The sequence below is a fragment of the Doryrhamphus excisus genome, chromosome 6 (assembly GCF_030265055.1).
Source record: "Doryrhamphus excisus isolate RoL2022-K1 chromosome 6, RoL_Dexc_1.0, whole genome shotgun sequence".
Classification (NCBI taxonomy): domain Eukaryota; kingdom Metazoa; phylum Chordata; class Actinopteri; order Syngnathiformes; family Syngnathidae; genus Doryrhamphus; species Doryrhamphus excisus.
The window spans coordinates 20,236,535-20,248,885 of NC_080471.1; the positions used below are offsets into that span (position 1 = coordinate 20,236,535).

A 12,351-nucleotide genomic window follows, 5' to 3' on the forward strand; every position below is an offset into this window, starting at 1 on the left:
TGTAATTTAAGTTGTTTTTTTGTTGTTTTTTGTCACGTACCGAAGTTCGAGGTACCTTATGGGTACCATAGTAAGTGTCAATATAGTGATATATATAGCACATCATGACTGGTTCAAGACTCTTCATCCTTGTATTTAGCAAACATCAACTGCTTGTATTGTTTCTTGAATTGGCTCATCGTTGTGCATTGTTTGAGGGTCTTACTCAATCCATTCCATAGTTTGATTCCACATACTGAAATGCTATGGCTTTTTAACGTAGTCCTAGCATATAAGTGTTTCAAATGTACTTCTTCCCTGAGATCATATTTCTCCTCTCTTGTAGAGAAGTATTAGATGACATTTTTAGCTAATTGGTTATTTTTAGCCTTATGCATTATTTTAGCTGTTTGAAGATGAACTATATCAGCAAGTTGAAGTATTTGTGATTTTAGAAATAAGGAGTTAGTATGTTCTCTGTAGGCGGCATTATGAATTATCCTTACTGACCTTTTTTGCAGTACATTTAGCGAGTGAAGATTGTTTTTATAGTTATTAGCCCATATTTCCACACAATAAGTAAGATATGGTAGAACCAGAGAGCAATAAAGAGTGTGGAGTGATTTCTGATTGAGAACAAATTTTGCTTTGTTCAATATTGAAATATTTCTGGCCACCTTATGTTTGTATATTTGCTGCTGAGTCTAATCGTGGTCTCTGAGAATATGAAACTCTGAGAACCAAACAATGTTTACTCCATTAATCTCTCACTGAATGGCGTAAACACAAAGACTTTTATATTTTTTTTCTGTTTGTAGTCGTTATTGCTGATCCGTCAGGAGATGGTTGTTTCCCAAAAGAAGCTTGGCGAGTTTTGTGAGGCTCTGAAGCAATACCTGAAGAATGTTTCCACCCAGAGGGACTGCTTTCAGTAAGTCTTCCCTTCATAATGATCATGGTTTTTCACCAATGTATGTTAAATACTGTACATATAGTACATGGATGGTCATTGGTTCAAAAAGGTTCAGATGTATAGAGACCATTCCAAATAGCAGCGGTCTACTACTACCTGATGATGTAGTACTGTATAGCCGCCGGTTTATTGGAGCATGTACAGTACGCTAATTGACTAGCCTGCAAATTGCATGTCAGCACAATGAGGCACATGAACCTGTTTAGGTCTGCCATGAATTTTGAATGTAGTAAGATTGCAGAATCCCACAGTAGCAACAGCAGCAGTTTTCACGTCAGAATAGGTTCAAGCACCAGCGGTCCCAAGACGCGCAAGACATCAGTGGCACTGCGGAGAAAAATTCAGCAATGGAAGGTCCAAGAGAGTATGAACATTATACGGTATATGTGACATCAGCTGTAAAGTGGAGTATATAAAGACAATTTCCTGTTTATGTTTTTTTTGTTATTTACAGCAAACTACACTCAAAAGAAAGCATTGTACACTACAATAAAGTCATAAAATTACAAAGTATCATTTACATAAGTAAATGTACACACCACAAAATTGTGCCTAAAGAGGCAAGCATCAGGCAGAAGTGGTTGGAGTTGCTGATTTCCAGTCAGCTATAGAAAAATATATCTGTTTTGTGAACATGGGCCAATACCAAACTGTCTGACAGTTTTCCTACATCACTTGGTCACGTTGAAGAGTCATACATAAGAGCAAGCTCTAAGCAACAATTTATCAGTGTCTTATGTGTTTTGTTCAGTGTTTATTTTGAGTAAATAAATAAGTAAGCAGTTATTTGTGGAGTATTATTGAGTGTGCCTACAGCGAGCCGAGGGAGCGTGACCAATCATAGCGGAGTTGGTTCTGTGGGATGGAGTAAATAACACAGACCATTTGGGGCTGGATGCGGGAAAAGGTGCAGAGTCTGGAAGATCTAGAAAGCTTTCTGTGCACTTTATCGTGCGTAGGATTCCACAAGTCAAAACAAAAGGATCAGCATTCACTAATGAAAAATAATGGCTTTTCTAGTAATATTATTCATTTTTCAAAAAAAAAACATTAATATCTAGGGTTCGGGCAGTTGTATGCCACCAATCTCTTCTTTCTTTTTAATGCATTTCTTCCTCTTTAATTGCCTAATGCCTATTCTGCCTTAACTTTTTCCCCCCGTTTTCCTCCACTTCTGTTGCAGTGTGACTGCGGTGCGTCTGCCAGATGGTCTGTCCTTTGTGGTGTATGAGTTCTGGGATGGAGAGGAGGAGTGGAAAAAGTAAGGATTTCACTGCAAAGTTGGACTAAAAATGTAGTAATTTGATGTGACCTTCAAACAAACCTTTGTACCGTATTTTCTGGTCTATAAGTCACTCCGGAGTATAAGTTGCACAAGGCCAAAAATGCATAATTAGGGAGAAAAAAACATACATAAGTCACACTGCAATATATGTCGCACAAGGCCAAAAATGCATAATTAGGGAGAAAAAAACATACATAAGTCGCACAAGGCCAAAAATGCATAATTAGGGAGAAAAAAAACATACATAAGTCGCACTGGAGTATAAGTCACACAAGGCCAAAAATGCATAATTAGGTTAAAAAAAAAAACATACATAGTAAGTCGCACTGGAGTATAAGTCGCACAAGGCCAAAAATGCATAATTAGGTAAAAAAAAAAAAACAACATACATAAGTCGCACTGGAGTATAAGTTGCACAAGGCCAAAAATGCATAATTAGGTTAAAAAAAATACATAAGTCACACTTGGCTCCAAGGCCAAAAATGCATAATTAGGTAAAAAAAAAAAAAAAAAAACATGCATAAGTCGCACTGGAGTATAAGTCGCATTTTTTGCGGGTAATTTATTTTCCAAACTACTTGACCAAAACAGACATTACATCCTCTTGGAAGGCAAGTTCTAACAATAAAATAATAGAGAACAGGCTGAATAGATGTAAGATATGCTAACATTATGGTTATTCAGCTACACAAAAAATATAAACATGAACAGAAAAGGTGTCCAGTGTTTATGTAACATAAACAGGTTTTTCATTTATAATTCGCTCTGGAGTATAAGTCGCAGGAACAGCGTCTTATAGTCCGGAAAATACGGTATATGACATAGTTCTATTTTTTCTTGTTTCTTTCTTGAACATTCTTGTTTTTTTATTGCATCCATATTAAATGAGCAAGCATTCCTGCTTCTGGATGACTTCAGCACTTGAGTTGCATCAAGGTTGCTGATGCTGAAGCCGCCTGCTGCTACAAGCTTGTGCTCTGCTGCCCACATACAGTACCAGATACTCACTGCCATAAATAATTGAACTCGTGCTAACAGCCGTAGTTTGCAGGCCGAGGCTGTGTGTGTGTGTGTGTGTGTGTGACGATCTAAATGTACTCTGTGTGTAATTTCAACCGCAATCTCACCGCTGTGTTCCCAGGCACCTCCAATCAGGCCCCAACAAAGCCTTTCAGCATGTGAAAGTGGACACGCTGTGCCAGCCAGAGGCCATTTCCTCAGTAGCCGTGCCAGGTTAGTGTTTGATAATTACAAACATCAATTCCTGTAATGAAAGAAGACTGAATTTAGCCACAGAACAGGTAATATGTTTTTGTATAGTCCTCCCTTGCCCCTTCTATCACGACCATAGCATTTCAGTATGTGGAATCAAACTATGGAATGGATTGAGTAAGACCCTCAAACAATGCACAACGATGAGCCAATTCAAGAAACAATACAAGCAGTTGATGTTTGCTAAATACAAGGATGAAGAGTCTTGAACCAGTCATGATGTGCTATATATATCACTATATTGACACTTACTATGGTACCCATTATGTCATTGGATGGTCATATCACCTCCTACTTTGGTATGTGACCAAAAAAAACCTTAAACTATATTTGGAAAGCAGGAAGTGAACAAATGTAACAGTTACTGATTGTAAAAGTACCAGATGGAGGGGTAGGATTTAATAAGCTTTGCTTCTTCCTACTCCTTTTGGACATGTGGAACTGTGAACTGATTATGTGATGCATTCAATTGTAATCTGATGCATTTTCAAATGAAATAAAACCATTGCCATTACCAGTACTCGTACTTCGGTATGTGACAAAAAATAAATAAATAAATAAAATAAAAAAGAATAATAAAAAAAAGAATAATAATAACTAAATTAATAAAAATATTAATAATAAAAATAAAAAGTAATTAAACTATATTAGGAAAGCAGGAAGTGAACAAATGTAACAGTTACTTATTGTAAAAGTAAGAAAAACAAACTAAAAAAACTTAAACTATATTAGGAAAGCAGGAAGTGAACAAATGTAACAGTTACTGATTGTAAAAGTACCAGATGGAGGGGTAGGATTTAATAAGCTTTGCTTCTTCCTACTCCTTTTGGACATGTGGAACTGTGAACTGATTATGTGATGCATTCAATTGTAATCTGATGCATGTTCAAATGAAATATTACCATTACCATTACCAAAATGACGCATTTTCAAGACTAAAATTGGATCAATGAAGTGAAATAACAACTATAAACCGATACAAGATGCATTGAAAGATGCCGTGAATGATTGGCATATTCTAAACTCGTCACAAGGTGGCAGTAATGACATTAATGCATCTCGCCCGACCATGGAGGGCGGCTTCTCCTACTGTATACTCTGGTTCTCCTGGTCTTGATAGCCGTGGATGCCGTAGGAACCCAAAGGGATGAGCAGCTGCTGTAGCAAAGGAGGAGGAATGTCACCATCACCTGGCCGTGCCGCTGTGTTGCATATCGTTCGATACCGATACCCCTTTCTGATTGTTTGGGGTATCCAGAAAAAATGCTTGTTCTGTGTCGTGGCAGTAGTGAACCACCCTGAACCTATTAGTGTGTGGGATTACTCAGAATTGTACCTAAGAACACAGCCTGAGAGCATCTTTTCTCAATCATCCAAGAGCAAATTGGTAACAAACAATGTTTTTTCCAGGAGGACTCAATAACAAAACATCAACATTTTGATGTGAAACTCCCCAGATATTAATATTTTAAGAATTTGTAGTAAATCCTGAAGAGACGGGTGGACAAAGACCTGCAAATTCAAACAACTCCAAGCATTGATCATGCAATAATGGGGCTGCCATAAGTCAGGATGTGGCCCAGAAGTGAACTGGAAAAGGGTCAACACTGCAGATATTGACTCCCGCTACATAAACTTAATGTACATGTCAATAAAAGCCTTTGGCACACATCAAATGCTTGTGATTATACTTCAGCATATCATCTGAAACCAATACTTGTTTCGTTTTCACAACTTTTGGCCATATCTATCTCTCGTTTTTTTTTTTATTCATCAAAACGAAATCATTAGAAAGGTCAGAGAAGAAATTGTCACACTAAAAAGATGGTTTGATGATAATAGATTGTCCTTGAACTTAAGTAAAACTAAAATCATGCTGTTTGCTAACAGCAGAACCAGCAAATACAAATAGACAGTGTGGACATTGAAAGGGTGAAAATACATTTCTGGGGATCACAATAGATGACAATATGAGCTGGAAACCTCATATTACAAATATACAACATAAGGTGGAAAGAAATATTTCAATATTGAACAAAGCAAAATTTGTTCTCAATCAGAAATCACTCCACACTCTTTATTGCTCTCTGGTTCTACCATATCTTACTTATTGTGTGGAAATATGGGCTAATAACTATAAAAGCAATCTTCACTCGCTAAATGTACTGCAAAAAAGGTCAGTAAGGATAATTCATAATTCCGCCTACAGAGAACATACTAACTCCTTAGTTCTAAAATCACAAATACTCAAACTTGCTGATATAGTTAATCTTCAAACAGATAAAATAAATCATAAAGCTAAAAATAACCAAAAAAATTTCATTGTATGGTCATATCACCTCCTACTTAGGTACGTGACAAAAAATAAAAAAAATAAAAAAAATAAAAAATAAATAGTAAATTAAAATTAAAATTAAAAATATATTTTTTAAACTATATTAGGAAAGCAGGAAGTGAACAAGGATGAAGAGTCTTGAACCAGTCATGATGTGCTATATATATCACTATATTGACACTTATTATGGTACACATTATGACATTGTATAGTCATGTGACAAAAAAAACATATATTAAACTATATTAGGAAAGCAGGAAGTGAACAAATGTAACAGTTACTGATTGTAAAAGTACCAGATGGAGGGGTAGGATTTAATAAGCTTTGCTTCTTCCTACTCCTTTTGGACATGTGGAACTGTGAACTGATTATGTGATGCATTCAATTGTAATCTGATGCATGTTCAAATGAAATTAAACCATTACCATTACCAGTACTCGTACTTCGGTATGTGACAAAATTGTTTTAAAAAATTAAAAAAAAAATTAATAATAATAAAAAATAATAATAACTAAATAAATAAAAATATTAATAATAAAAATAAAAAAGTAATTAAACTATATTAGGAAAGCAGGAAGTGAACAAATGTAACAGTTAAAGATTGTAAAAGTGAGAAAAACAAACTAAAAAAAACTTCAACTTTATTAGGAAAGCAGGAAGTGAACAAATGTAACAGTTACTGATTGTAAAAGTACCAGATGGAGGGGTAGGATTTAATAAGCTTTGCTTCTTCCTACTCCTTTTGGACATGTGGAACTGTGAACTGATTATGTGATGCATTCAATTGTAATCTGATGCATGTTCAAATGAAATTAAACCATTACCAACCTCTTTATCCTCTCTTTACAGCCGCATGGTGCAGTGTGAACAAGGCCTGAGCATGAACCATACCCGACGATGATACACCGAGACTCTTGGACACCACGCCCTCCACCTTTCCGTTGCATTTCCTCCTCTCTTTGACTTCCCTCATGTCCCTCAAAAACGTCTTGAAGTACATGTTTACACAGTGCAAATGAATGGCGTCAACTGCAGTGACTATTGAACAAAGTGCATTTTACAATGTGAAAAGAAGTACATTTGCATCCAACCATTGTAGTTCGCTGGTCAATATTTATAATTATTAGGCTATTATATGAGTTATGTTCTAGCCAGTTGGAGTTTGTCATGTAGCATGGACCCCTAGGTGGAGCTTTTCATGTAGCAGGTACCTAAACTACTTTGGAAGGTCCCGTTTTGGAAATGCAGCATTTTTTTTTTTTTAATCTGTGACACAAAGCTCATCCATGTAGCTTTACTTCCATAGAATCCGCCCCTTCCGTATCTGGCCTTGTACACAGAAACATTCTGGAATTGTCGCAATTTTTTTGTTTTTTTGTAGCCGACCATAAACATTGTCATCCATTATCCTCCTGCGCATGTGGTAGGAGTGTGAATGGTTGTTTGTATTACATATATATATACAGTATACCTTGTGATTGGCTGGTGACCATTCCAGGGTGTACCCCACATCTCGGCCAAAGTCAGCTGGAATAGTCTCCTGCTTACTTACTTACGTATGTCCCAGAACAAAATAAGCAGTAAAAATGACGGAATGCTTGAATGTTCAATGAATGAGATCACACACAGTTTTACATTTGATGAACTGCAACTTCCTTTTCCGAATGAGAACAGGCGGTATTCCTGAAATGTTTACAAATAATGTTGATCGGGAAAAAATCATGAGAAGTAGATATTTTTCACTTTTGCTAAGATTACTAAGTTGGTTTTGCAGAACAAATAATGACCCAAGAGTTGGCTCCTAAGAGAGATTAAAGTCCATGTTGTATTTTGGCTGTTCACACCAATGGGAAACCTGCCATCTGATCTAAATTAAGAGGAAAAAAACCCTGTGTGGTATTCACCAAAATATGAACCAATTCAACACTTGGCACGTTTACATGCTGAAATGGGCAAATGTTGGCAAGATGTTTCCTTAGGGTTGGGGGTTTTTTAGAGAGCAGGCACTAGCACCACCTACAGTATTGACACAGGACTGCACGCTACAGGATGCTTTTTTCTTGTTTGCACTGTACTTCTGTTTGCACTACGGCTACTATACTAAATAATGCAAATCTGTTGGCATGCCTTCCACTTTCACACAAGACACCTGGGACCTCTAGTCTCCTTGACTGAGGATAAGTGGTATAGAGTGGAACAAGCTAGTAGCTAGTGGCTAGTAGCGAGTGGCTAGTAGTTAGTGGCCAGTAGCGAGTGGCTAGTAGCAAGTGGCTAGTAGCGAGTGGCTAGTAGTGAGTGGCTAGTAGCGAGTAGCGAGCGGCTAGTAGCGAGTGGCTAGTAGCGAGTGGCTAGTTGCTAGTAGCTAGTGGCTAGTAGCGAGTGGCTAGTAGCGAGTAGCTAGTGGCTAGTAGCGAGTGGCTAGTGGTGAGTGGCTAGTAGCGAGTGGCTAGTAGTGAGTGGCTAGTAGCGAGTGGCTAGTTGCTAGTAGCTAGCGGCTAGTAGTGAGTGGCTAGTAGCGAGTGGCTAGTAGTTAGTGGCTAGTAGCTAGTGGCCAGTAGCGAGTGGCTAGTTGATAGTGGCTAGTAGCCAGTGGCTAGTAGCAAGTGGCTAATAGCTAGTGGCTAGTTGCTAGTAGCGAGTGGCTAGTAGCGAGTGGCTAGTGGCTAGTAGCGAGTGGCTATTGGCTAGTAGTGAGTGGCTAGTTTCTAGTAGAGAGTGGCTAGCGGCTAGTAGCTAGTAGAAGCAACCTTGAAAATTGGCTACATCTCTGTATGTACAGTTAAATATGTTATTTTGGTGAACTTACAAATCGACTCGAGTCAAAGAATGAAATAATCATTTTGCTCCGCTGTGTCCCTCTAAAATGTTGAGTATTTGTGAGGAAACATACATTGGTGAATACTACATAGTTTTTTTAAAAGATGTATTTAACAGTCCATTCCTATGGTCTTTGGGTGTTTTCAATACTAAGAACAGCAAACGCTGTTTTAATCGTCACCGGACTAATGTTATCGTCACGTTGCTATAAATACACCAATTAAGATCTATTATAATTACGATGGAGGATGATTTAAATGTCTTCAGAGAGATATAACCCAGGACCAGTGACAAACCAACACATCAGCATTAATACTTTGTATTCAAACTGACTTTCTATAAGCAGTACTTTTTACTTCTTTCATGAATCAGTTGACTTTATGATGAGGGTATTTGATATGTGACATGGGTAGCCATATTTAGACTTTTGGAGTACCAAGGGTATACATAACATGTACTTTGTTTTTGCACTTTTCGTGTAATACTTATACAGAGTGTCTCTTTACAAGTCAACACATTTATAGTCAGGATTTGTTTTTCAACTGATAACTATATCTATTATTAGTTAAATATTTAGATTTAACTGTGGTTTGTTGACAAACTGTACATGTAGATTTGTCCTTACCAAATATCTTCAATAATGGTGAAGTGCTGGTCATCCAAGTCCATCATTTCCATGATGACATCACAGATTGCTTAGAATTAGACTTTTGAATCATTTCTGGCAAACTTATTTTTGCTTATTTTTTTTCCAAATAGCATGGCGATAGGAACAAGCCCCGGGGCATTGTAGCGATGCTGCCGTTTCAGGTGGCTGATAAGGTTTGATGGGTTAAAGCTTGATGTTTTCTTGTTAGTAGAGCATTTGGTGAACATCCTGTTTGTTTACTAGTGAGTTCAGGGGAAATCACGACAGGACGTTTTGCAGCACAGGACGGGTAATCTTTTTTTTATTATTGGTTATCAGAGTGTCTAATTTATCCATATAATATCATAATTTCTCATATACTCATTGTCGTGCTCCCCTAATGAATAGTCAAATCTGTGGAAATGATTACTAAATGAGGCGTGCCCATATCTATATGGGCGGTAGTTGATTTCTTGTCAAGTTGGTTTTAGCATTTAGCAATGGTTGCTTCGGTGTGAACTTGAAAATGAATAAAGTATCTATATATCGATGTCGCTTTGTTCGATACGTGATATCGTTAACATAACTCCAAAGAAAGAAGTCCACATAGATGATGAACAAGGTGGCCAGGGAATCGAGATGCCCAATAACACAGAATTGATCACCATTGAGTACATAGAACTAAGCCGATTAGCATACCCTGTATTAGCGTGTACTTGTAGCAGTGATTGTGTACAGTCTATGGAAATGTTATGATACCAATCTACCTAATCTGTGCCGCATTCTTCTCATAAAACTTTGCTTCATCGCAGTACAAAACTCCAGGCGCATCCAAATCTCGATGATATTTAATATCAACGCCTTAACAATTGCATTGTCGTTTTTATTTTGATATTACGATTCCCAGATGATTCCCATTCAAACACTGCGATTTCATTCCATCACACAAACGACAATTCCACACAAACAGTGATTTTACGGCCGTTTAGCAACTTGAATATACAACAATACGCTTAAAACCTAGGGGAGCAGAGCGAGCGGACAACAGGAAGTGACAAATTTCTAGTAATTTTTTCATTCAAACCTGCAATAAAAACGATCAAGTCTGGTGCTTGTGTGTCTCACCCAACGTTACAGTAACATTACTGACACCAAGTGACTTGTGTAGAATACTACATTTACTACATTTTTGAATGCGCCTTTTGAATGCCTTGTGTTTGTATTTTATACAAATACTCAATCTAGGCAAAATATGTTTTGATTAATGTTTTGATTAATTTCTGATTAATAATACGCCGTATTCAACCACAAAACAGCAGTGATTTATTAATACATTTATTAAAAACGGTGATAGAAGCTGCGAAATTGGAACAGAAAAATGGTCGGGATGACCAAAAGCTACCACCTTAACCTTTTTGTCTATGAACGGTGCTAGCTTGTTTGGGCCCATTTTTATTTTGATATCATGATTCCCAGATGATTCCCACCCAAACACTGAGATTTCATTCCATCACACAAACGACAATTCCACACAAACATTGATTTTACGGCCGTTTAGCAACTTGAATATACAACAATACGCTTAAAACCTAGGGGAGCAAAGCGAGCGGCGAACAGGAAGTGACAAATTTCTAGTAATTTTTTCATTCAAACCTGCAATAAAAATGATCAAGTCTGGTGCTTGTGTGTCTCACCCAATGTTACAGTAACATTACTGACGCCAAGTGATTAGTGTAGAATACTACATCAACGTCTTTTGAATGCCTTGTGTTTGTATTTTATACAAATACTCAATCTAGGTAAAAATATGTCCAAATTAACGTAAACATGCGTAGGTTTTGATTAATAATACGCCGTATTCAACCACAAAGTACCCAAGTACCGTACTTCCGTATGAGGTACATTATTTAAAAAAAAAACCTTAAACTGAATTATGGAAAGCAGGAAGTGAACAAATGTAACAGTTACTTGTTATTGTAAAAGTACCAGATGGAGGGGTAGGATTTAATAAGCTTTGCTTCTTCCTACTCCTTTTGGACATGTGGAACTGTGAACTGATTATGTGATGCATTCAATTGTAATCTGATGCATGTTCAAATGAAACCATTACCATTACCAAAACAGCAGTGATTTATTAATATATTGATTAAAAACCGCGATAGAAGCTGCGAAATTAGAACAGAAAAATGGTCGGGATGACCAAAATCTACCACCTTAACCTTTTTTGTCTATGAACGGTGCTAGCTTGTTTGAGCCCACTTAGCTGGATGGACTGTGTGTTGTGTTACTGCATAAATATACGGAACTTAAATATTTTTCTGTGCCAATAGAATGTATGTCAAATGAAAGTCACGTTTAAAAACCTGCTGTGTCAGGAACGGATCAATGTTTACACATCATGAAACATTACGTAGTGTTGGACAATACTAGAGTACCCAAATCAATGCAGGCCACTCGAGTTGATGTTCGATGAACTGTCAGAACGCCAATACCGTTTTCTGTTGTTCCATTCCGCAACATCGCTCACAGTGCAACTCGGGTTTTGGTCCTACAACTACATAGCTTTGAATGGCGGTGACGTACAGTACATCCATTTTAGTGCCGAGAGAAAAGTCACAGGGTTTACCTCAACAAGTGCTCCTACACGAGTCCAGGTTCCAAGTCAGGAAATTGCCAAATGTTACCCCCCTCTGTCAAGGCCACAATTCTTTCCCCTCTTTGACTGCGTTCTTTTTTAAACTTCAACTGAGTGCATGTCAACTGAATGTCTAGTAACTTCTTTGCTGTAGTATTAGGCCATGCTACTCCTTTATTTGTTTGGTGCATTTTTTTTAACATGGTTTTCCTTTTGTTTTCTATAGTAGTCCTATGAAGGAGACAAGAGACTCAAATATATTATATACATGTCTAAGAAATGTGGCATACCAGTATGAATATTCAATTTTATGAGATTGTTTAATTCTTAATGTATGTTTCTGTAAAACAGATCTAGTAGAGATATTGAAGGGATGCAAGTATTATATTTGTCGACATTCAAGATAATGTAGAGTGATGCAAATTCA

The 12,351-nt window shown here is 37.2% G+C and overlaps 1 protein-coding gene across 1 annotated transcript in view; it reads left to right on the forward strand.

Annotated features, from left to right (window-relative positions):
* Window positions 1-12,351, forward strand: part of necab2 (N-terminal EF-hand calcium binding protein 2) — a 97,474-nt gene extending 85,123 nt beyond the window's left edge. The window contains exons 10-13 of the mRNA XM_058075642.1: window positions 798-910; window positions 2,136-2,213; window positions 3,379-3,470; window positions 6,694-12,351. Of these exons, the coding sequence (XP_057931625.1) occupies window positions 798-910; window positions 2,136-2,213; window positions 3,379-3,470; window positions 6,694-6,722 (312 nt within the window). The 3' untranslated portion in view covers window positions 6,723-12,351. The remainder of the gene's footprint in view (window positions 1-797; window positions 911-2,135; window positions 2,214-3,378; window positions 3,471-6,693) is intronic.